This window comes from Lepisosteus oculatus, chromosome 5 (assembly GCF_040954835.1).
Source record: "Lepisosteus oculatus isolate fLepOcu1 chromosome 5, fLepOcu1.hap2, whole genome shotgun sequence".
Taxonomy (NCBI): domain Eukaryota; kingdom Metazoa; phylum Chordata; class Actinopteri; order Semionotiformes; family Lepisosteidae; genus Lepisosteus; species Lepisosteus oculatus.
Window position 1 is genome coordinate 8,385,501 of NC_090700.1, and position 26,588 is coordinate 8,412,088.

The 26,588-nt window shown below is 39.6% G+C and overlaps 1 protein-coding gene across 4 annotated transcripts in view; it reads left to right on the forward strand.

Moving 5' to 3' along the window:
• The window catches only part of yap1 (Yes1 associated transcriptional regulator), a 43,995-nt gene that overhangs the window by 7,001 nt on the left and 10,406 nt on the right, over window positions 1-26,588 (forward strand). Inside the window, exons 3-5 of one of the 4 annotated variants that reach the window (XM_015341378.2) lie at window positions 15,011-15,129; window positions 18,962-19,075; window positions 26,289-26,458. In XM_015341378.2, the coding sequence (XP_015196864.1) occupies window positions 15,011-15,129; window positions 18,962-19,075; window positions 26,289-26,458 (403 nt within the window). Of the gene's footprint in view, window positions 1-15,010; window positions 15,130-18,961; window positions 19,076-26,288; window positions 26,471-26,588 lie in introns of all 4 variants that reach the window. The other 3 variants (XM_015341377.2, XM_006627787.3, XM_006627788.3) reach the window with 3 other exon arrangements.

The following is a 26,588-nucleotide window of genomic DNA, read 5'->3' on the forward strand; positions in this document are numbered from 1 at the left end:
GATAATCTGTTCACGAAGCCTTTTCCCCTGCACTGGCAGTGGCTTCATAGCATGTCAAACGCAAAGAATGGCGGTACTTGGCTCTGCCAGTATATTGTGTAGCTCTAGAGTAACGTTTATGGAGTGCTGTTCAGATTGCTTCTTTAACCAAAAAAGCTAAAATACAAAAGTGTAATGATTATGGATTTATGCCTTGGTCTTTTACATTTGCTGGTGTTGTTGGCAACAAGCTTGTGGATTGGCGTGTGATGATGCATGCTGGTTTAAAGGAGTTGTCTTCTTAAACACAAGTTTCTATTTCTTAAACCTTACGCTTATGCTGTAGTCAACTGAACTAAATTAAGAATTTCTAAAGAGTTCCAGTTGTGACTTATCTGTCTGGAAACCAGCTCAGAATGACATTATCGAGAACCTTTGTTTTTGTATTGAGGGTAATGAAAAGGTCCTATTTGAACATTTTTCTATAATCAGTGCTGGTATTTCAAAACGGTTACTGTTGTGATGAAACATACTGTATAGGCACTCACTGTCTCAAGCTCAGATGTGTGGTCAAACCTGAATGCCTTTCACACAGGGCTATTAGATTTACTCAGATCTGCACAGTTTTTTTTTTTTTTATAGATGAGCACAGGCAGCGAGTGGTTGCCTAAACTGGTTCCATGATTAAATCAAGGTGGAGAAGAGCCGTTGTTTTTTGGACTTCAGGATGAAGGTGTAGTTGTGTTAGTGAAGATAATGGGGTAATGATGACGTTTAGAGATTCCTCTTCCAGGAATCCAGGCATGTTCGCAGAATAAAGGGGAAATGAAGACTGGGCTGAATGCTTTCGCATGGATCCCCTAATCTGTTACCTTCAAGTAGAGAAAGGAAGTTAAAGCATGGCTTGGGTTGCTTGAAGTTCATCCCTTTTGCAAAGCTAAAGCACAAACAGGCACTCAAAAGGGGCTGAGATGGCCTAGATAACATTACCCCACTACCTGCTTCAGATCAAAGCCTGGACACTTGATCTCATAGTTAAAGTAGTCACAGCGGGCTCAGCAGAATCACTGGAAAAGCTCCTATTTATAAACAGTAGTGCTACAAACTCAGGGCCAGAGAAGATCTTGTTAGTACAGTGAAGGCTCACGTTTCACTTAGCTGATCACTCATGTGAAAGTGGAGTGGGTTCTACTACAGGAACTTTTTTTTTTCCTATGAAGTCATTTAATCTTGAACCAATCAAAACCTGTGACTTAAGATTTATCTAGAGTAACCACCTGCTTCTTTCTTCGTAACTCTCCACCCTGTGTACATTTATGCTAAGAAATGAGATTTATGAGACCCTGAGAGTGTTAAGAACTGCGACACTAAAATGCCAGTTATGGTGGTTGTGACGCGAGTTATACTGAATGAATTTGCAGTGACCGGCAATAGGAGGTGTGATGTTGCCTTTGTTATTGCATGACGTTCAGCAAGATAAGCCGCAGAGCAGGGAAACCGAGACCGAACTTTGTATGTAAATAATCTGTAGTCCTGGGTGACATTTCTGACACTTGGCTTCATGCGTCTGTACCTTCTCGTGGTGAAGCGAAGGGACCAATTGTGTCTAAATGTAACCGTGGCCAAAGTCTTTATACAAAGAAAGCAGATCCTTAATGCAGACCCTGCAGCTCCTTTAAACACGAGAAACCGAAAGAGTTCAAGTCTGGAACTGCCCGTTTCGAAGAGCTGGTATATTACTAAACTGAGCTGCTTTGCCTGGAGCAGTGCAGCAACAAATTGAGGCTGACTGTCACAGCTCCTGTTACCAGACCTTTCTGGTTTTCCTTTTTGTTTTTAAAAAAAAAAGATTGTACTCTGTACTACTCTGATAGTAGTGCTGGTTGTAAGCGTGCTGGGAAGTTCAGCGACCGCCACACTGCTTCGATTTTAAATTTTGAAAAAGTTTGGATGGAGAAATCGGTTTGTAGTGACGGCCGATTTTGAAAGGCCGGCTTTAACAGTTCCAAATAAATCCGGCTCATTTGCTGATCCCTCTCAGGAGAAGCTAAAAAAAAAAAGTTGTCACCTTAATTTCCTGTCTCCTGATGGGGGAGGGGCAATCTTTTGACAAGTAAACATGGAGCTAATAACTTCCCAGAGCCATACACCGGAGGAGGTGTTTGTGGTGTCCTAAGTCCTGAAGTAGTGAAAGGATTGCAGTTAAGATGCAGTAGTGAAATATGTGCTAAGCAGTATTTCTCTTTACTTCAGAAAGGTTTTCAAATGGGCTTTTGGAAGCCAATTTAGACATGGTAGTGATTTACAGCTGTATTCACTTTGCTTCATTCAGGTTTCTAGTTAATGTTTTCTGATTGTATCCACTTGTGTCCCTTTTCTGGGTATTGCAAACTGGAGGGAGAGTAATTATTGGACAAGGAAGTAGCCTGATGGCTTAAAGACAAGGAAGCCCTCATAAATTACATGTGGAGAGAGTGGTTAAATGTTTGAATTTGAATGCTTTTTATATGGGAGTGTTGTAGAGGGGAGTGGGAGACTGCATCCATTTTCTTTGTGATTTTCCCACCACTTTCCTCTAGATTGCAGGCCGTTTTAGAGAATACAAAAACTGTCAGGTGGTCTGTTTGACTCCAGATTTAAAAAGGTGTCTTTTTTTTCTGTAAATACTGTGTTTCTGATTCTGCCAAGATGGACTAATTCTCCTCACTCTGGCGTGCGTAGCAAATATGCTGGCTACGTTTTACAGCTCTATAAACATCACAACTTGCCAGTTTTAGGAAAACATGTCAGCAACACTTTGATTAAAGTAGTATGTTCATCCACAAAATTGAACGATTTCATTTATTTTTTTTCTTCCAGGAAATACATTTCCGTTAGTTGTCAAACTAGGAGTTATTTTTTTCTTAGTCTCGGGATCTGCCCAAAGTTAATCTTTTGTTATTAATGTTATTCAAGAGCTGCTGGTTTTCAAGCTGTGGCCTTGGGCCTTTAAATCTGTCATGTGAGGCATGATGATTACCAGAACACAGCATGTCAACCATGCCAGTCGTCGTGGAAACGGAGCTTTGTCTGCAAAACATTACTGGACTTTTGACTTCATTCTTAGGTCTGCATTGAAGTGGGGGTGAAGTAATATATTTAATTTGTTAGGAAAGACATTAGTTGTATAATCAATCCATTAAGTCAATCACACCTCTTTTTAAATCTAAAATAGCTTACTACTTCAGAAATAGCTTTACATTTCCTTTGGTTGCATTGTGCCATTATTAGTAAGCTGTAAAAAACGCTGCCTTATTTTCACCATGTTTACAGTTGTCCGAGTCGACAGTGCGTACAGTAGGAATAGGCCTTACTGGGCACGTATTATGTTGTTTTCTGCAGAGACTCACTTCACAGAACTGGTTGGTGTTATCAGTTGTAGTTAATATAACTTTGGCACCTCAGGTTTGTTGGCATAGAGATGTTAAGTTTGCTGATGGAGCTGATTAGAGGTGGATGGAGGTCACATAACTACCCAGCTGTACTTTTGCAATACATTTTCTTTCCTGTGTTTCTAAAGGTTTTGTTGCGTATCAATCCCCTTGACTCAATGTAGATTTGTTTGTAAGGGTAGGCTGCAGAATAAAAACATTGTATATAAAGAGTGTATATATTACTATATAGCATATATATGACTGTTTGGGCCAGTGGGTTTTTGAAGCTGTTCAGATGTTTGTTTTTGTTTCCAGTTGTTGACAGCAGTGTACGCTGTACAATATTAACTATGGCTGAAGCACCTCCAGGGTCTCAAGCACCATTCTGTAGTTTAAAGCACAGCATTTGTTAAAACATTTAGCAAAGGCGAAAGTCATAGGCTAAGTAAACTGTTGCAAACAGATGTTCAGGATGCAGCAAATACCATGGATAGAACCTAAGCTTGGCTGCGAAGTGTGACATGGGTTTGGTCACAGTTGATTTACTTAGGCATGTGGGTTATGAAAAATGTAAGTGCATACTACATACTGGTAAATAAGTCCTATACAGACACTCATACATAGCCCAGGGAGAGATTATATAGATTTGTGTGGGAATGAAGGAGAAGAGGTACGCTTAGCACGTGCAGTGTGGTTCATTTTTATATCCTGTACATAAAATATTAGGTTAACCAGTTGCTATGGCCCTACATACAAAACCAAATGTAATACATAATACATTTTACTTCAGAATACCTGTTGTAAACACTAGCATTTCACTCTTTCTGTAACCACCAACTTTAGCATAGTATACTTTTTATCATTTTTTACATATTGATTTCGTTAAAAAAAAAACTAATCTACTGTTTACTGTCTTCCCAATCCAGTCCTCTGGATTCTGAAATCTCTGAAGCTTTCTGATTCAAAGTTAGCTCAAAGTTAATGAGCTCTTTCTAAGCACATCAAAGCAATTCTGTGCAGGAAGAGCTTTTAGCTCTTAAAATGTAGACTGAAGAGTTATCTGAGGGCAGGATTGGGAAAAGTTGTGAGGGCTGTTCAAAAAGATCTTGGGTTGACATACAGGGGGCAACGTTTTCTCCTCCACTTTCATTTGCTTTTGGAGGCTGTCCTGTTGATTTCCAAGGTTTTGTCAGAGCATTAGTTTTGATGCGTTTAATGATCCCTAAAGTTGTAAAACAATAGGAGCAACCACAAATCTCCATGTTTCTCTGAATGAATCAGTCTTTGCTAAAGTTGTAATGAGACGCAACTACCAGAGAGATCAATCATTTGTGTTCTACACAGGATGACTGTGTTGCAGTCTGAATGCTCCATCACTGCATGATGGGTGAGATGAGTATCTCAGACGCACTTCTTTGCTAGACAGCTTGAAAGAGGTTGCAGAGGTAAAGCAGACTGTCCGAAAAGATTTATCCGGACCTCAGAAGTGTTTTGAAGCCTTGTGCCATTTGAATTGAACCTAAGACATGAGCAAAATTGTCCCCCTTGCTGCCCTTTTATTATTTTGGGTATAAGATCTTTGTGAACATCCCGTTGTGATAGCTAAGGTGACCCACAGCGCCAGTTAATTCTTTCCCCTTTGTCAACAGTGATTGACGGCGCCAGGTAGCAACACAGGATCAGCTCTGTTGACAAGTTATGACTCCACCTACGCTTCCATCCTCTGGCATCTTTACACAGCAGCTCTCAAAGATGGCTACTGGTTGCTCTTTACTCTAAAACTGGTGGATTGACGAAATAGGTGTGTAGAGGGGGTTTTTGCAACTGTCTTGAGAAAGGGGGAGGAATTAAAGATGGACTGAATCACCCACAGACTTGTTGATCCGGCTGTAAGTGTGATGGGTAACCTTATGGAGACTCTTGGAAGACCTCTGTGGCACTTCTTCTTCATTACCTGTGTAGACAGATTTTGATGGCTTGATAGATTGCAAGACTACAGGAGCTCCTTATACATAGACACTGTTTAATTGGCATCTTGATGAAGTATTTTCAGCACTTGATTGTTCAAAACTATTCGAGGGTCATTCTCCGGGAAAGATTTCAATGAATTAGTCCCACTTAAAAGAAGTAAATAGTTTGCCATTAGCATGTTTGGTTTAATGCATGAAGTTAAACATTTACTAGTAATCATAAATGACCAAAAACTGGCTTAAGTCCTAGTCCACTGCACATACATAAGCTGTCTTTTATACATCTACAGCACTGCTTCTCTTCACTGTGTGTGATAACTTCAGCTTTTTGTGCACCAGAAAAAGAAAATGAGGGTTATGACTGGGTTACTGAATGTGAACTTAAATTTTACCTTTTCAGTTTTAGACCCAAAACTGTGTGAGAGCCAATAGATGAATATTCTAAAGTTTTGCCAGTTGTACCATTTTTACATAATTAAATTAAATATTAAATAATTTAAAAGTATTTTTTTTTTCAATGACACTTGTCCATTAAAGTTTAAAACCTAAAGAAGTGATTTAAAATATACTTTTTATTACAACAGGAACTCTGCATACAGCATTTACATTATTGTATCTTTCACTACAGGGCAAAATATTTTCTGTGGGTATGGTGAGGTGGTAGTCAAAGGGTAGTCAAGTACTGAGATATGTGCTGTTTTCCGAGCGAACTATTGGAGAAAATGTTACATTAACCACTGGTTGCTGCCCTTTTTATTGTTAATGTGGGTTTAAAGATGGTGAACATCTGCATGAAGATGGATATGGTGCCCCACATTAAGAGCTAATCCTTTCCTTTGTTAAAAGTGATTTATCAATGAGTCATTGAGGAAAAAACTCAAAACATTCACATATATAATTTTCTTATTTTATGTAACATAGCCACCACCAATAAATATCCATTTCAAGTTTTGTTTTTGTAAGTTGTTTAATTGAAGGCTCCAATGTGTCAATTTTGTGTTTGGTTTAAAATCATACTAGGGCTGGATTCAAGATCTGCGAAATGTTCATACATGCAGGCTTCATTTATCTTATTTGCCAAGTAAATCTGAGCTAATAAACACATGACTTTGGAGTTCAATCATTTTACAGTATCTGTGCTTTCTGGGGAAGGTACATCTTTAGGTGTGTACTAAACTTGAACATTTATGTGAAACCTTAACCTTTTCAGACTCGTTGGTGTTTGCTGAGCTTTCTGTTTGTTGACCACGGACCATCCCATCCCCATAAAAACTGCAGGATGTCAGCTTGGTACACAGTTAGGACTGTGAGAAAGCCAGTATACTGTTTACCAAAGTCTCATTCTAACACCTCTTCTGCAGGACATCAATGCCCCTTCTGTCACAAGAGGACCACTGGGGTATAATACAGTACATTCATTCAGAATAATAGCTTTTGGAAGTATGTTTACAGTTCCCAATACTAAAATGCAGTATGCCGTCTTTGAAAGCATTTGGTATTTTTTTTACGGTCACTAAAACTGACAAGCATGACAGATGATTGAAAAATTAGCCATTTGTCTGCATTACCGTAACATAAAGATGTAAAAGAAATGCTGAAACGTTTCCCCATTGAATTTGAATAAAGACAGTATTGTAAATCCGGATGTGCTTAGATTGTAAGCAGCATTGTCTTTAATAAGATTTAGGCCAGCATAAAGTCATTTTAGTAACTGCTGAAATTAGTACAAAAGTACGTAGGGTGGCATATTAACAGAAATTGTATGATAATTCTCCCATGTTTCCCCAACATGTCCTTGACAACCCTGAGGCCTTGAATTTTGAGATTTGTGGATTACATAAACATGTCTGAAACTGAAGTCAGTGTCAGCATTTGGGCAGAACTGTTGAGACTTTTTGCAAACAAATCTGTAGGGGAGAAGAAACACTTTAGGTAAGTTCATCAAGCCTCTATTTTGATAAATGCTTATACTTTACAATAACATTTATGCAGTTATTCAAATATTTTAAAGCCTACAACCATTTGTGCTGTGACACCTCCCTCCTCATAATGTTCAGAAAGCATGACTGGAAAATAAAGACCATATAGGTTATTTCATTTTTGTTTTTGACGTCATATTTTTGGGTGGGTGTATATATACACATTATCAGGAAACATCTTTGATTGAGCTGTAATGGTTGACATAGCACATGGATATAAAGCATCAAGGCAACCATCAATTTAGTAGTTTGCTCAACAAGTATCATGTTGGATCTGGTGCTGTTTAACCAATGATTACCCTAAATAAATCACTTCCACCTTATCCTGGAAAGAGGTATACCCCTATCAGACCCTCCCTTGCTATAGGAGAATAGTTTCTGAATGAGCAATCTTGGCTTGTAAATTACTGACTACCAATCCCCCCCCTTCACATTTGTTGCTTTTGTTAGTGTGGTTGGAGATATGAGCTCTCCTTCAAAGAGGAACCTTAATCCATTCTGGGGTCATGGAGGTTGACCAATAATCTCTCTTGATGATGTCCTGCTGATAGAAGAGCAATCAGTCATCTTAACCAAGCAATACCTAATAGGAGGAATATGGATGAAGGTGCCAGTTCTCATTTCTTGCTACACTGATTAGATCTGACCTCCATCAATGGTATTCTTGTTTTTCACTGCAAGACACCAACCCTGACTTGCTTTTTTTTCTCATTCAGCATCGTCAAGTTCTGAAATCAACTTTTTGTTTTAGAGACTTTAGAACTGGAGAAGCTTGTTTAATCATTAGAAATGTGGAATTTCCCATCTTGGCTGACAAGAATGGAAAATTGATCTTATGGGGGGCGGGATTTTATTATCCTATGGGACTCATAAACAAGATTGTCTTGATAAGCTTTCCCTTGGTTAAACAATTGATTTATTTCAAATGCCTGAGCTGGTACACAGACCTATGGTAGCTGTGTGTAGTAACGGAAGTCCATTAAGGTGAGCAACAGCTTCCAGAACATCAGACAAACACTGCAGTTAACTTGTGTAATCCGAAGATTTATTTTTTTCTTGACAGTAGGGGGTAATACCTGAGAGTAATTTAAAGTTAGGCTCAGAGGAAATGACTATAATAGTAAAGATAATTAGCCCTTATCCATTGGGGTGGTGGCTAGCCTTTCATTAGCCTTCTGGTCGCTCCTGTCCGTCATTACAATCCAACATATTGTGATGGGGGACTGGAGGTTATTTGCAGAGCATTTTCTAAAGCATTTTTGGTCAGGTTTTGCACATAATCTTTTTGCGTCATCTAAAATAAGGGCTTAAAGATTTTTTTATTTTAACGGAGAAGTCGCATCTCTTTATAAATACACTAAAGGGGATTACCACACCAGTGAAAGCATTGTGCACAAAATCAATTAAGTGCTGTCAGGTTTAGCCAACATGTGAACTGTCCCAACCCTTGCCCAGAGCCCAGCATGTGGCATTATAAATAACGCTGGCACAATAAACATAGGGCTGATAATTGGGCCATCAATCTAGGGATGTCGGCCACTTGGGTGGGTTTTGAGCTTTCTTTGGTTCCCTGCTCTCTCATGAACACTTTGGAAATGGTTGCAGTGGTTTCAAGAAATACAGAGAACAACAAACTCTCCCAATTTCTGCCCCTTAAAAAGTGTCATGTTTGTACCATACCCTTGTAAGTGTCACTTCATATTGGCTATCCAGAATCAAAAGAAGAATGAGTGGCAACCTCAGAGCCTCGTTAGGAGAGGAAGAAGGAGGTGATTAACCATTTTAATTTTAATCTTCATTAACTATGCCTAAATTTGAGGATCTTTGTCATTAATCTGCACAAACACTGAAGATTCATTTTTGATTAAAATGGTATGCTGGGAAGAAAAGCTTTGAGAACGGAGGCCATGGGTCTATCAGGGATATTTTTGTCCACTCTATAAAATCTGCTTCATGTAACCCCCAAGAATGCTGGATGATTCTTCTATGGCTAGGATACAGTAGGAACGTTAATCACCATTGGTCTGATGAGTAATAGGTCATTGTTGCACGCATGAGCTCATAATGTAGGATCTGCTTATTTTCAGTGAACACAGGATTTGCCAAGCATTAGTTTTTAGACACAAAAGAAAAAGACAATTTTCTAGTTTTGTATGCATTTATCAGAAAATTCAAATAAGTGATGTTTTTGTTCTTGTGCCTTGCTTATGTTTATGTGAATACAAGCTACCACCTACTTCCCAAATAACTACACTCTGGCAGGCGTCTGTGGTGTTGCGAGACTCTGCAGACATTGAATGAATAGGCCTGTGTAACAGCGTTTGAAGTGGAACAACATGTTGAAACATGTTGATGAATGAGAGAAGCCGGTAAATTATTTACTAGCAGATAATCTTGCTGGGTTTTCCTGGATTTCAAGACTAAACCATTACTTTTTCATTCCTAGATAAGAACAGCTTTTGTCTATGCCACTGAATTGGTTATCATTTCCCCCCAGGGATAGAGTATGGATGCATTTTATTTCTGAGCTGTTTTTGTAGTGACTGAGAATCTCATTGCTGGAATTTTAATTAAATGTAATACTTTGAAATTGAGATTCTTGCTGCAAGTTGAAAACTTTCATTCGAAATTCTGATATACAGCAACAAGTCAATTGTTTCACAGGATGTCATTTTTTTGTGTAATTAAAAATGCTAAAATTCCTAGAATAGCTTAGTACAGGGCTGCAGATATAAGGTTGCTAGTGTTGAGAAACCTCTGGAGCAATTGCTCAAGTTGCTGATTAAAACCTAGTCAGAATGTACAAGTTCCTGCAAAACTGGATGTTTCCTTCCAGGTTCAAAGTTTTTATTAAAATTTAATTATCAGTAGAAATCAATGTGAATACTCTTTAAAGAAATGTAGTATTCTGAGATGTCCCAGGGACAAATTAGGGATGTAGTGTAAATGTTACCACTCTATCTCTCATCACAAAGAAGAAAAAACATAGCCTGAGGGAATTCAAAGGAACAGATGCCATTTGTAGTTTATTACATGTAGATCTATATATAATGCAGTTGCATATACTAGCCTTGACAAGGCCTCAATTATGGAATGAAGTTTAGTATTTTGGCATCAACTCCCAGATGCTCATTTGAGAGCTGACACACAAGCATACAGCCATAAGGCATTGTTCAGTGTTTTAGCCATTTCACTGTGGCGCAATGTGGCAAGTTGTGAAAAAGTTCTAGACTTTGTACAAAGATAATACACCAATCAGATTATTTACCACTGTTATTTTGTAATTATAATTTGCTGTTTGCCCACATAGTGATTGTCAGGCTACATCTGTATGTTCATGCTCTGTGAACAAATATGACCTTTTTTATTCTTTCTGATGTAAGATTTTATGTACAATATGTATTATGTTCAATTTCTGTAATTAATGCGAAGTGAAAGTATTTTAAACAAAGCAATCTGTAGATGCATTCATAGGTTTATGTCAAATTGTACTGTTAAATTAATTCTCAAGCTACATCTAGTGCCATATAGTTTTTAAATTTTATTTGGCTTCTCAGCTTTTGCCTCATTTTCAAATTTGACTGGACTTTCTTTGATTTTAGAAATGGATTATACGTTTTGGTTTTAAACAAGACAGTGATGCCTTACCAAAGGTTCCTAATCTCCTCTTGGCATTAAAGGTTATAAATGTTACATTAGTCTTGCACTGTTTTAACAGTCCAGAGGCAAAAGGAGAAAGCAGGGGAGGCCTCACTCTTAATTAGCTGTTATTCGAGTTGCTTTAATCTGCCCAGTGACACTGGCTGCCAGGCATCACTTTTCAGTGAATCTTGATAAAAGTACTCAAATTATTGTTACAGGTTTTTCAGCAAAGCGCAATTTATGGGGTTGACGAAGGTTATTCAAAATTATTTAAAATTTCTAGTATTCATCGAGATGACTACAGTTTTGATCATTGATATTAAAGATCACTGTGGATGATTTTTTGCCAGTAGTTTATTCTAGTCCCTCATTTGCTCATGTAAATTGATTATTTGCACAGTTCCCTGTCTTGGTGTTCTTGGGGTTCAGGGTTCATCTTTCAGCTAGGATAGTTCTTGACACTACCCGCCACAGTTTGATTTAGCTATCTGTGGTAAAGCAGCCACTCACTACACATTAAACAAATACCTGTGCAGCACTATATAATCTCTTCACAGAAGTAGAATCCCAGCCCTCCTCCCAGGTAATTGGAAATAGGCTCACACTGAAAGTAAAGCAGAGATTTCCTCCCCAGGCTTCCTGTACTCTAATTAAACACTGAGCTCGGGAGAGCTCACCACTCGTTCTTGTTTGCTAGGGAGCTTGGGACTGTCAGCACCCTGTGTGTAATCGCAAACTTCAGCTGAAGTGTGTTTAACCCCCTCCACCCCCACCACCACCCCCTTTCTCCTCCATTTTATATGTCATAGTTTCCAGTGCAGAAAGGGAGTGGGTGGGTTATGAAGTGAAACTGGAGAAGGGCAGCACAAGCAGCCAATAGTATCGAAGAGTCTTCCGCTGCAGTTTTTTTCCATCAGAGTGCCGACCTCCCCTCCTCCCTCTCCTGTGACCTTCTCAAGGGGCCCCACTAGTTTGGACTGGAGCCATTTTCCCTGGGTTGCAGTGATGTGGGGGGGTGGTTGCATGGGGGGGGGATTTGGCAGCTTCTTTGATCAGTAAAGCAAAAACAAGAGAGGCTTGAAAGCAAATGGGTGGCTTTGTGTAGATGGAAGTGCTGACTCAGTGCGTCTCTGCAGAGATGGAGGGTAGACAATCACACGGGGATTTCTGCAGACGGACAGGGGCACTGTCTGATTTTTTTTGTTTCGTGTATTTGTGTATGAAAAGCCCATTTCATTTCTGATTGTTACACGGGGTTAGTCACAATGTTGTCAACAAGTATAAATACCAATTATTTTACTCGCGTTTTTTCTCGTCCACAGACGGCGAAGGATTATAAGGTTACCATTAGAAACTTTGACAGTTCCTTACAAGTTACATGGGTTACTGTGACAAAAAAGGTTTCAAACGAAAGCATACATATCAAAGCTGTCGACAGCACTAACCCTGTATATTGTAAGATTCTCAGAAAATATACGATTTATATGTTTTCATATTATATGTAGATAATGTACTGTATTATCAGCTCATGTACGATACAATAGATACCTTAAGGATAATGTTTTTGTCATCTTCACAATTCATTGTATTTCATTCATTTTCATTATTTTGAGTTTAAATCTCTATAAACAATAAAAATGTTGTTTGCATGAGAGGTTGTCTCTTAATGGAATATAGATTTGTCATTCGAAGTAAGATATTATGTTCAAGAAATGTAATGTTGGATTCATTAGGTGTTTTGCTGGTTTGATATTTTAGATGCCATGAGATATGCTTGTACAGAGAGAGATACAGAACTGAGTTTCCGCATTGTGAAACGGGAGTGTTCTGACAAATCGAAAGTCTTAGATTCAGACTTTTGAGACCGCCAACAAGGGTTTTCCATTGTAGACCCACACCTTCACAAGCACATTAGAGCTTTATGGACTTGGCATAGGATTATTTCAGTCCCGACACTATCCTATCCAAGTTACTTTCATGATTAGGGGATCCCCTGCATGAAGTATAGAGACATGGTCTCATTGACGGCAAAAATGATTTCCTGTATCATCTTTCAGTTAGACAGTCAATTAAGCAACCAGAATCAACAAAGAGCTAATAACCCGTGTTTATAGAATAGTCAAAAGTCTAAATGCCTTTTAGGGTGGAAATGTAGAATGAAATGGGATATCTGTTTACTTGGGTTTATGCAATGTTTTGAGGTGTAAAAAGGTCTTTTTAAAAAATATTTGCAGTGCTGGGTTCTTCAGTTCTGAACATGATGTATGAGTGAAGACCATACAGATTGAGATAACGTTGTTGAGCAGGAAATCCAGAAGGCAGAGGTGCTTTTGATCTGTGCATGTGTTTGGTGTTTAAATTCAGAAGGTCTTGTTCCCCCCCATGTGTGATGGACTGCTTATCCCCCTGAGTATGAGGAAAAGTAAAAACAAGGAACGAGGAGGCAGTAAACCACAGTGGAGCAAATGCTGTCAGGGCTTGTTGAGGGGCGTCTTCAAGCAGAAGCACTAAAGGAGGCCACTGTGTTGGGATCTAAGAGAGGGTTGTGTGTCTGTATATGTGTGGTCTAGCCCATTTCCCCCCCCCTGACTTTACAGTCTGGTTAACATTACGGTACTTTTCTTAGAATTCAAAAATCATCCATGTCTTACTTTTGTGTGCATTAAAAGAGTAACATCCTTTTTTTATGAGTCTGCCTTTAACGTTCAAACTCTGAACCATGTCTCATTGAATTTAGTGAATCGGAATAATAAGTATACTATGCAGTTAAATTGACCATTTCAGTTAATTGTATGTGTAGAGAATTTTAATATGCTAAAAGGATGACAAGGAAAATGTAACTAAACCTTTGATTTTGTGGGAATTTTTGAAAAGCATATTTTCAAAGTTTTCAGTTTAATATTGAAGTTTGTCAGTGTCACTGTTATTAATAACATTAACCAACAGAAATGCCTTTTCTTTTGAGTGTAAATTGAGTCCTCTCGTCACATCATATTTGTATAAACCAGCCATTCAGAAAGTGGTGGGAAGCTTTTTAATATTGCCATGGACTTTTCCAAACACTGCCAGACTAAAGCAATCCATCATTTCAGATGGTAAATTTGTAAATTCAGAAAAAAATATTCTGTAAAATGCTGGATAAAGGAAACATTATATTAACAGCTTTGTTTGGACAAGTGCTGATTGCAAGCAATTGGTCTTTTAATTCAATCTTAAGATGTACTGTACATTTTTGCAACTGTGTTTTAGTGGTCAGCATTATACGCAGCAGTTTGTGAAGTAAGCAAAGTTTAAAAACTTGAGGCCAGCAGTCATAAATTTGGTTAAAATACACTCTAGTATGGGACATTCTATATTTAGCCTACCAGACAAAATGCATTGAAATTAAGTGGCAAAAGCCATCATTTCTGAAAACTTGACCATGTTCCACGAAGCATCTGGTGTGCAAACTCTCTCAGTTCTTCAAAATAAGCAGCTCTAGAGTTAACTCTCCCCTGGGCTCCCTGAGTCTGGTCTGGACTGGATGCTGCAAATACACCACCTTCTGAGTTGCTCTTTGCTTTCAATCATGAACACGGGAAACTACATGAGAATGGAGCAGGAAGTGTAGTATTTTGTTACCCTCCCCCCAGTAATACTTGTGCTGTTTTGATACATGGGGCCTTTAGATGTCTCAAAAAAGATTTGCCAGGTTAAAGACGTCAGCTACATAATAAATGGCCATCTTTTACCATAATAGTATGTCAGAGAATTAAGTAAATAACCGTTATTACACATGCATTTCTCTAGTTTGGTTATTGGTGATGTATAACTTAGTTGTATTTCTATGAATAGAATATTAATAATTCCCTTTTTTATTTTTGTGGGAATTAACTTGGTACTCGCAATAATGGATTAATATACCGATCTTGTGAATGGTGCATGCGATCTGTTGAAGTTCCTCCCTCCAGGTAATTTGTTTTCAGCAGCTTGTTTCAATTAGAGTGGCAGAGAGCCGAAATGACATGCTCTTATCCTTTTTCTCTAGCCACATGGATCAGACCACCACCTGGCAGGACCCCAGGAAGGCTATGCTGTCCCAGATGAACGCCGCAGCCCCTGCCAGCCCCATGCCTGTACAGCAGAACATCATGAATTCCACCTCCGGTGAGCCATCTCTCTCTCTCCTGCCCTCCTATTGCTCGATGGGACAGGTGCCACCTTCCAAAGACCTTGTGACACTGGCGCTGAAGGAGGGTCACACTTATCCCTCACTCCCTGTCTCCTGCACCTGGTCGGACCTGGTCAGGCCTGTTGCTAATGGAGCCGGCATGTTAGACCGGTTTCTAACGAGACGGTCATTCTGTCCATCTAGCCTGCTTGATAAAAGTTTTTTTTTCTCAGTACGAAATAAGTAAAGATTTCGAGTTCACTGTTTCCGTCCTCCACGTGAGCTTTTCTTAATTGATTATCAAATTTTACACCTCCTATTGTACACATTGGTACCTGGAGTGATTGTTCACAGCCCCTGTAAAAAGAAAGAATATGCTGTGCCTCTAGTACAAAACAGATGGAAAAGCTGTTGAGATTTTTTTTGTCTGCTTTGAAAAATGTCTGTTGTAGACAAATGCTAGCAAAAAAACACGATAGTTACAAACATAAAGCATACGCCACCCTCCAAAAACGCCGTCCCTTATAATTACCTGTTTTAGTAAGTAGTTTGGGTTTCTGGTGTAGATTCTTATGTCTCAAGAAAAAAGTGTCTAATATCTATTAGTCCCGCAGTTCGCTCCTGTTTTGCAAATACTAGTGTTACAAAAGTTTATCTTTAAATACCACAGTCATAAGAAAAGAATAGTTTAAAAGGGGAGAGCGAGCCCTGTGGCTCATCTGGCCCATTTGGTATGTAGTAGTTAATTATTCCAAGGATCTCATCCAGCTGTTTCTTGAAGGAAGCCAGGGATATCAGTTTCAACAGCATGGAGGTGCAGTTTGTTCCATACTCCCACAGTGCGATTCAGACTTGGAGAATGCGGGCATCAGTGCCACTATCTTTTACATGCAATGTGAGCACTTTGTTGGATGAGAAGTCTCCTTCTTAAATATGTCATCTGAGTGTTGAGCGTACCTGGTTTAGTCCCTGCTTGTACCTGCATGTCTAAACTTGCAGGAACTTCAGCTGTGCTTTTGTGTTGCAAATGAGCCGAGAAGGAGTATATATGATATAGCTATAGCACATCCAAATGGAGACTAAAGACATCAAATTCAGAATGCAATGTCGGTTTTCTGCTTGTTACTCCCAAGCACTCACACTATGTAGGGCATGTAAATGTAACTCGTAACCTGTAATCTGCTGGTTATGCTAATGTAATGTATTCAGATATGGCTTCAATAGAAATTGGAGCTAAATCTTAGGCCTCAATTGTATCCATTGTAAAATGAGAAAGCAGCAGTGTTTACACTATAAATATATGGAAGATATTGTGTTGTCTTCAAGATTATTACAGATCTAATTTTAAAACTAGCGTTATTCTTTGGCTGTATATAGTAAAAATGGTTGCTGTTCACCGTGATACTTGATTTAATAAGAACCTTCATTTTTAACTTCAGTTATTCCTTTTCCTCTGCAAGGCAATTCATGATATTACATCAAGTTTTTGATATAACACCTCTAAATATCTTGTCTCAAAGCACTTGACTATAAAAAACAAAAGATGGGAGCTAACAAGATCAGCACCAGGGGATTAGAAATGTAGTAGGAGGTGCAAGGAGCAGACACAGACACCAATTACATAAAACCCTTTCTGCAGAAGAAGGTTTGGAGTCTGGATTTGAAAGTGCTCAGGACAGGTGACTTTTGTATATCCTTGGGGATTGAATTCCAGAGCTTCGGGAACCGTCACCCAGGGAATATAAAGGAGCTTGGGGGACAAACCGGAGATCAGAACCCGATAAAGATGGTGAGGTGAGGAGTAGAAAGTCACATAGGTACTGAGTGACCAAACCATGTTGAGCCTAATCTAGTGGGATACTTCAGTGAAACAATTCACCGAGTAAACAACACATTATGATCTGTGACTTTTGTTCGTCTTGTACGTTGTCATAGATCCCACAATTTCTTCATATGGGAAATGGCTGTAATCGCATTCCCATGTCATTCTCCCCCGAGGCTGCATGTGTTAAAACAGGCTTGTGCATGCTGAATGAGCTCTGGGGTTTGAAAATCCGGTATGGGGGTGTTGCACATTGCCCCCTCCCTGTGCAGCTGTAACAGACACCTTTTATTGGCGAAGCCAGGTTGACTGCCACTTCACTTTAATGTGCTTTAGCTTTGGGAATGTGCTTGGCACCTATCTGATGAAGATGAACCAGCCACCTGTAGGAGAATACATTGAGTCCAGCTCTAAGGTACAGGTATACAGTGCATCATTGTATCAGTTAGCACCTAGAAGGCAAATGGCCCTCTTTCCTCCCTCAGAAATTAAGACCATTGATGAAGCCTTTAGGTTGCTTATCAAGTCACTTTGGTCTAGGATAGGAGTCACAATCTTGAAGAGGGAGTGTGTTAAGATTAGGCTCATGCTCTTGTTTTTATGGATTTGCACACCATTGATACCTTTTTTAAAAGTCAATAATAGCCCTACTTACATTTTGATGAATAAATAAGTAATATTAAAATATAATATATAAACTTAATTAATAAATATGCACATCTAATCATTTAGTCTGATCCTTGTGAGGCTTTTGAGTGTTTGGTTGATAACTGACTATGAGATGGACACGAAACTGACTTGATACTTGCAAATACATTGTACCTCTTGCAGAGAATTACAGAACAGTCAAACATAGTGTGTTTTTTTAAAACTTATTTTTGTTGTTTATTAGACTTTCATTGCACATGCCATTAAAAATCCCTTTGCTTGCCAGTAATGGTACGTGTGCCGTAAGGTTGCTGATACCTGATCCTAGGAGATCAGAAAATGCCTAGCCTGTCCATGAACCCCAGAATCATGAGAGAGCCCTCTGGATTCTGAAAAACTCAACCTCACTTGAGTTATTTTGAGTAAGTGAGTGAAGGTGCCTCACTTGGCTCAGGCTTGGATGAGGAGACGATGCGGTGTAGAGGAGGAGAGAAAATGTTAAGAGCACTTAAATTCCTGATGTGTTGAATCCTGTTCGTATGTAGCATTTTGGAACAAGTGAGATGTATGTATGACATAAATTCACAATATCCAGCTATACACAAGAGAAGGGTTGCTGACAGATTTTAGTGTGTAGTTACAGGTGAAAGCATGGTTTCTGATCTGAGATTTCAACAGTGGGTTTAAGTTTGAGTACATATGTAATGCATATGATACAGTATGTAGAGATGTAATGTAACGGTAAACTTGTTTTTAATTCTTTTACCTTTACACTAGATGTGGTAGAGTAAACCTGGACTTTTTAAGACGGTGTGCCTGTTTTGATTCGATACCCAGTGAAGCACTAAAAGGTTACATTCTTAATTTTAAATATGGTTACAAGTTCTATTGTAAATTCATTCCACCCACATGCCTTGACCTTTTAAAAAGAAATTACTAACATGTTAAGGTGGTAATACGTGTGTATATAATATTAAAAGTTTGTGCATGCTTACTGACTGACAAGCATTATTATAGTCATCAACAGAGACTTATACAGTACACCTAATCTGATTTAACTGGAAAAGGTTAGGATGACTCAATGTGAATGACTTGAGTTCATCTTTAAAAAAAAAATGGCTTAGCTAATCTTACAGACTAGATATGAACTTTCCTTGCCAGCCTTTTAGTAGTGTTATCTAAATTTAAAAGCAATTTATTGCCACCCTCACACCCGAAGCACTTGTCCTGTTTGTGTTATTCTTATGCACATCTGGTACCATTTGTTCTTAATAGCTACACTTTTGTTGTGTGTATTTTGAGGCTAACTAGAACAGAGGACCCCCCCCCCTCATAAATTCCTGTCTTTCACAATTCAGGCCCACTCCCCGAAGGCTGGGAACAAGCCATTACCTCCGATGGAGAGATTTACTACATCAACCATAAGAACAAGACCACCTCTTGGCTGGACCCAAGGCTTGACCCACGCTATGGTAGGAGAAAATGTTCTCTGTGGTGAAAAAGGTGCAATAACAGAGAATTAAGCATCCAACTGTTTTCCAGTCTTCTCCCCACTGTAGTGAAACTTTGCCTTCTTCATTGTCAAATGTTGTCCAAAGTGCCTTAGGAAATGTTGAGGTATAGATTTTGTCCTAGGAGTGCTTCATGTAAACTGGTGTGAATGTCCTTATGAGATCGTAGCTGTCAGTATATCCTGACTTTGTATTATAATGGGGGGAAAAAGGATGAGCTGTGCTCTATGGTGAACATTGGACATGAGATAGTTAATCTTTTTGGTAGAAGCAGGAATTATTTCAAGGCATGTAGGTCTAAGATGAAAACCTTCCTTGAATATTTGGCCATATAGCAGCACCTTTATTCACAATGAATACATTTTTACAAAGTATTGATTAGTTTATATCAACTCGAGACTTACATTAATACTTAAAAAATAGGCCTGCTTATATTTTGAAATAAACACGTCCTAGTAACTCCAATGATTCAGTAGAGTTCCAAGATATATTCGGATTATCAACTAAATACATAAACACATTAAACGTAAAGATGTGAAAGGAACTGCTCCAGTTTGTGTATGGTTGTGTGTATTTTGGGCTCTGTGTGTGTTGTGCTGTTGTCACTTTGCCATCACCTGCGTCTCTACCTGTTCCCCCAGCTGAAGAACCATGTTACTTTTGATGTGTTTCAATAGTTATTTTTTTAAAATACTCTGATACAGTCCCTAAATTGTGGCAGCTCAGGAAAAAGATAATTTAAAAGGCTAAAGCAGTTCTGTCAGCTGCAAGTGCCAGGACCTTTGATGTGGCAAAAAATAGTGCAATTTTTTAAAGAATTGGTTCATTTCTTGCTTTAATGGTACATTTTAGGGACTTTTTTTAAAGACATTCAACAGCATAAAATTATATACAGTGTACTGTTCCTGATGCAGGGGTCAAACCTTCCTTTAGAAAATGTATAGTTCTTTACGAGGGGGAAATCGTCTGTGGATCAACCGGGTGAGCTAAAATTTGAGCTGTGATTTAATCATGCTGTATGTTTGGTGATTAACTTACACGCATGTGTTCAATCAGCTCAGTCACTGGACTTTTGCAATTTGGTTGACTTTTTCCACTTATCTTACCTGGTCATTCTGCCTTATAGTAGGCTGACCATGCAAATTTCAGGTGAAACCTCAAAAGATAAAATTCAAACACACAGAATGGGTAATGGTCTCTGTGACGTCTGCAAATGCAGGTTTAGGTTGCCTGCATGTTCATAGAGGGAAAACAAGGCGTATGCCAATGTTGCTGAGAGTCTTTCGAAGACCTTTACAGTTGTGATCTTTTTTAAAAAATCTGCCCATCTTGGATGAATTCCTAGTTCAGAGGAGATAGGGTTCAAGCTAACCTAAAAAAAGGAGGATTATTTTCTTAGAGTCGATTTCAAGAGGAGAACTTTATACAGGTTCTTGGACGAGATTTTTGCAGGTGGCATACATGTTTTTCTTATTTCATCCCCAACTGAGGCCGCTTTGGCTTAAATCAGAAACAGCATGGAGATTAGTGAGTAGGCCTGGCTGGGGTGGGGGTAGGGGCTGATGGGTTAAACTCTTTGAAGATTTACTAGCGTTGAACTAACAAGACTGGTGGGCCCCTGAATTGGAGAATAGTGCATGAGAGAGTCGAGTAAGATATTAACACATTCCATGCCAGAAACGGAAACAGTGTTGTTTTAGGGAATGGTGGGTATTGCTGCTTGTTTTTATGTTCGTACTCTTTTCTCTCTTCCTGCCTTTTGTGTCCTAGACCTGTAATGACTTGACAAATGTAACTGCGCAAATAAAACTGTACTCATCCAGGACGTGGCAATATACTTTAGTAAAAGCACAGTGTGGGGGGGGGGCACGTCTGAACTTTAGACACATTCAAGTGAAGTTTTTACTTCTAAAAAAAACAATGAGGTATGTTTCAAAAACAAAATCACACAGAGGTTAGATCAGACATCTGCTTCTATTCCTTTCAAATTTGAATATTTTTATTAAAGGCAGGCTGCTCCATAAAGATAATGCTTGTTTTGTTTCATTTGATCATTTCATTATCTACTTGTTCTGTTTTCAGTGTCCATAGATTATATTTGAAGCAGTTCAATTTCAATTTTGTTAATCTGCTGCATTCTGTACAATTGGCTGATTAGTTCAATGTTTTATAGAAGAAAAACGCTCTAGGTGCCTGTGGCTTGTACTGTATGTAATTTTAGTGGGTTCATTGTAAGGCACCTGCAGTGTCAGTGCTTACTTTAACTGGGCTCTAATTGGTTGAAAGAACACATTAAAAATGGGTCCCATTGTGCTTCTCAGAAATCTGATACATGCCTTGGAAAAGAAATGGACTATGCAGTGTTGTAGGAGTATGCTTCAGCGTTCACCCGACCACAAAATACTTCATTTATGCATTTCAAGAGATGGGCACCGATTGGGGTCATTCGGCATATTTTGAAAGCAGAAGTTGGTAAAAGCCAGCTGCAATCTCAGGTCTGGATCTAAGGCAAATAGTTGCATTAATCGAGGCTAATTTTGGAGCAGGGGGGAAAGGGAGCCGAAGCGCCTTTAAAAGACTGCTGCCGATAGCTGGTTTTCCCTGCTTGAGGCCCAGGGCCGGCTGAGCCCTTTTTCTCTTGTGGATCCCAGACAGGCTTGAGTCCGTGCCAGCACTCTTTATTCTGTGGTCGAGCTTTTAATCTGTTCCAGACCTTTTCAGTCAAAGAACTCCAGTGTGAGTGGAGAGGTGGGGGCAGGGAAGGGAAGGCAACCTAGGAAGAAAGGGAAAGAAAGGAAGGCAATCGAATAAGCATGCGTTCCTCTGAAGCTTCCCGAAGGCGGTCAGCGGTGAACAAGCTACGGGTTTACTGGGGTTCAGCTGGAAACGAGGCAGGCCAGCCCTGGACAGGAGTGCTCAAAGTATTGCTTCTCACACCTCTGCTAAAGGCAAGAGGCAGGACGTTCCAGTAGACTGAAACCACACACGTCACCCAGACATGGGTTTATGTACTGCTTTTAATTTGATGCACATCTATGCCAAATTAATTTACTGGAGCAAACCTGCCGGTAACAAACATGTTCCCCCTCATAGGTTTAAGTGTTTTGTAACGCAAATCACAATGTTGGAGGTATTTTAAAGAGCTTTTTTTAATGGTCACCTGATTTCACAGTTGGACAATTTGAAGTCGTGTAAAATAATCCTGAACTCCTAACTCTACTCCCCCCCATGAAATTTCACTACTAAACAATTAAAAGACCGCCCTTTAGTTATTTTTTAAGCGTCGTCTTAAATGCAAAAATCCACTAAAATTGCAATTAAGTCTGACTTCAGTTGGGAACGTTTAACTTTGAAAATTGCAGGTTTCCGTTTGGTGCCAAACTCTTAATGACCTGGCCCTCAGTGCGTGTGTATCCTGATGGGGGGGAGACTTGGCACTCTTTCCTGTGAGCACTGCCTGATGTCATTCTTCTGAAGTCTTCAGCTTTTCCAGAGGCTTCCTGTGCCAGGAATGAGTCAGGTTCAATGGTGTCATCACTGACGCACCAACAGACAAGCTAATGAAAATGCTAGGTTTCTATGTGTTACTCCAGGTTTTTTTAGATGTATTTCCACAAACACATGAGAAGCTTCACCCAGCTCCTGGTTCTGAACTGTTAAGCATCTTGTGTTTTTTATTTTATTTTGTTAGGTTAGTTTTATCATACAGGTGTGATACAGAGCTTTTCAAGAAGTATCACAAAGCATTTTCCCTTTGCTTTAAAAGTTTTTCCACTGGTTATTTAGTACATTGGGAAAATAAGGAGTAATACATAGCTTAATAATTGGACCGTTGTGTTTTTTTTAAAGTTTCCAATGGGACCGAACCGTCTCTGTCACTTCAAGGACTGTTTTGAAGTCATAGCTGATCTATTCTCTTCAAGTGATAAGCCTTGGGCTGTCCATCACCCTCCTGCGTGGCTTTCTTTCCAAACTTCTCTGGATCTGGTTACACAGCAAAAACACTTTTGACGACTGGTGGGGTTGACACCTAACAAATATGCAGCTTGGCTGGAATGCCTTCTCCGTCAAAACCCGGCAGACTATTTAGGAGGCTTCTTAACATCAGCCCGCACCCTGAATTCGGCCTGCATGAGATTTTCTTTCTTGCGGATGCTTGCAAACGATGTTCAGATAGGGTTTCTTGTTGCTTTCTTGTTTTATCGCAAAGAACCGTGACCGAGCTAAATGGCAGACAGCATTGTGCTTCTGCCCACATCTTATCTCCCTGGCCACCTAACCTTTAGGTGAGGGCCTTTCTTGTTCCCAGGTGGTCTCAGGTGACTTGACATTGTATAGACGTCTTTAGCAGTGAACTGCACTTATCGTTTCCTCTCGGTCCGTTTTGGCAAAGTGATATATCGACGTGATCTGAGGCGTTTTGCACAGTTGTGCATGTAGGTTTTATTTTGGTTGTAGAGTAAAGGGATAGGGGCAGTGCAGAGTAAAGAATCTTAAGTGAAGGGCTTCCATAAAGATTTCTGGAGGCTTTCCTGGACCACTTTAAAACGTCTTTCTTCTTTTCATAATGTTCGTAGAAAGACATGGGTACAGCCGTTTTCATATTTCACCAGGACTTTAAAATATTGGTGTTAAAGGCCAGGATATTTTCTATTGTAATATGGGAAAACTGGAATATCCCTCCCTTTTTTTTTTCCTGGGCTGACTTATTTTTGTGTCAACATGTATATTCACCTGGGTAGCCACTAAGAAACTGTGGGAAAAGAGTCGTTTGTGCCTTACTCAGTTTAATGTGTCATTCGTTGGCTGGGATTAAATGTTCCCAATGGCGAAAAACAAGTGTGACCCAGAATCAGTGTGGGAAGCCTGAAGATCCCTGGGTGGTGTAATTGTGCAGAAATAGTTCCCTCGCAGACCGCAGAGTGGCACAGGGTTAGGGTGACTGAGATTAACAATGGACTCACCCAGAAAACTACAGGATTTTGCCATGTGAGTGGTGCAGCAATTACCCGCTCCCCTCGCGTAGCGATTTGAAATGAGCATCTTTACAGGTTTCGGTGACAAGCCTACCTTGCGCCTTGCCTTGTTCATTGAGCCGTAGCAAGCTGCTCTGTAATTTTACTGATTCCGACCAACCTGTTGCCTGAGAACTGCTAATGTTCCCCCTGCAGGTTGAGCGCCAAGGAACTCTTGTGAGGTCTTTTTTTTTTCTTTTTTTTTTAAATGAGGAAAAAATCAGTCCAGGCAGCTGAATACAGAGCAAAGTGGGATGTAGGGGGAAGGGTGGAGGGGGTGGTAGCACCACCAGAGTGGAAGGTGGGGACATGGTGGAGGCAGGGTGGGACAGTCATTGAGTTACAGAGCCCTGGGCTGTGTCTCATTCAACAATCGAGATAGTGTAAACAAACAGTGCCCCGTCAGTGATTGAATAGTGATGAAGAGAAAGGCCGCACCAGAGCACAGTGAATGAAAGCAGCGCCACATGAATGCAGAGACAGCCAGGCCCTGTTTTCATTGGTTGCCAGAGTGCAAAAGCAAACAACAGCCCTTATTGGCTTAATTACAGTAACAGCCCTGTGGCTGAGCTGTTTATTTTCTCTCTTTTTTTGTGATGTTAATATCAGGAGCCCTTTTACAGCATTAGGCTGGGACACTTTGCTAAGAAGAGTAAGGCAGTTCTTAAAAGGTACCCATCTACAGTAGTTACAGAGTTAAAAAGGCAGTATCATCAGCTGCCTTTGTCCTGAAAGGTAACGCTTTAAATCTAATTGAGGGATTAAAATCTGTATAGCAGGTGGTCAGGAGAGGTGCCGAAAGACTGTGTTGGAATAATGTGTGAAGTCTGCACTAAAACAATGAGTCTACGGCCATGGACTAGCCCTTAAAGTAACCAGGCCTTGAGCATTCATGTCTAGATAAACTATTGATTTCAATTGCTACAACAGGAGCTTCAGTTCTCCCACTTGGATAAGGTGTAGGTGGTGCCTGTATGTCTGTATTTGTGAAGTCTTTCATTTTAGTAGTTTACAATAAAACTGCACTTTGAAATGCAAACATTGTGGGATGACACTTCAGTGTGTGTGGTGTTTTTGTTTCAAATCTAGCTCTTCCCTTATGGAAGTTCAGCAGTAAGTACAACAGGCAGCATAAACATGGTGAAGTTCATATACTGAGATGTCTTTCAGTGTAGTGGTTGACAGGTAAAAAAAAATATCAGATGCCCACATTACATTCTCAAAGGTGCTGTTCGTTTTCATTCCGATAGTACCACAACTTTTTAGGTACAATTTCGAATCTTTCTCAGATTGAATCATTTTATTTCGGAAGTATAACCTGGAGGGGTCCCCCCCCACCCCACAAATAATGGAGGCTAGGACATATGGGTTTGTGTTTTTCAAGGATTTTTAAATGTTTTCTTATACTATCCTTCTCTCTTGTGTTTTTTTAAGCGTTAATGTCAACATCGAGAGTTTACCCACTGTTAAAATCATTCCCCTTAGAGTGTTAATACTGTGTAGGAAAGTAGATGTGAAGCCATTTGAATCATTTTAATTTTTTTTTTGCCGAGTAGATTGAATAGGACAAGGTTTTTGTAAGGTGGCACACTAAGGATTTTGTACTTCGAAATGAGAAAAAATACATATTGAAACATTTTAGTTTCTCATCTGTTCCTTTTTTCCCCCAACAGTGGAACTATGTTTGCAAGTTGTTTTTGCCTGTGAGCATGTTGTGTGCTTGGGGCTCTTTTTAACTTTGGAAATGTGAGGGTTGTAGTTTTAATTATTCTACAGTGTGAACGTGTTGAATTTAATTTAAAGCAAAAATAATTTCCACGTGTATTTGTAACCATCTTTTAAATGTTTATTTAAAAAAAAAAATCTGGGTTCTTCAGTTGTGACAGGATTCTGTTAAAATTCTCCTTTTAGTGGATAGCCGATGCATCAAGAATAACGGAGGACAAGTTCTAGTGGCTGGAGTTAAGAAGTTTGATCATTTGGAAACAAAAATGTTTAAACCTGTGTAAAAACAAGATGTTTGTTCTGGAAAGAACTCGGAAGATTCTAAGGTTACCTTGTAATTTTAAGTCCAGCTCTGGGCTGCTAGTTTGTGTGGTTTTGTGTTTGCCCCCTGGTGGTGTAGGATGGTCATTACAACTGTGGCGTTTGTATTTTAGCCCTGAATCAGCAACGGATCACCCAAAGCGCCCCTGTGAAACAGGCCTCTCCGCTGCCTTCCCAGAGCCCCCAGGGTGGTGTTCTGGGTGGTAATAACCAGATGAGACTCCAGCAGCTGCAAATGGAGAAAGAAAGGCTGAGACTGAAGCACCAAGAGTTGCTTCGGCAGGTGAGGCCACAGGTTAGAATCCAACTTTCTCTTCTTATTTTTTTGTGCGTCTGTCCATCCCTGTGTGAACGAGTGGGGGGTGCCTGTACGATTCCACTGTTCCAGAAGTGCTCAAAGACAAGACGAGATT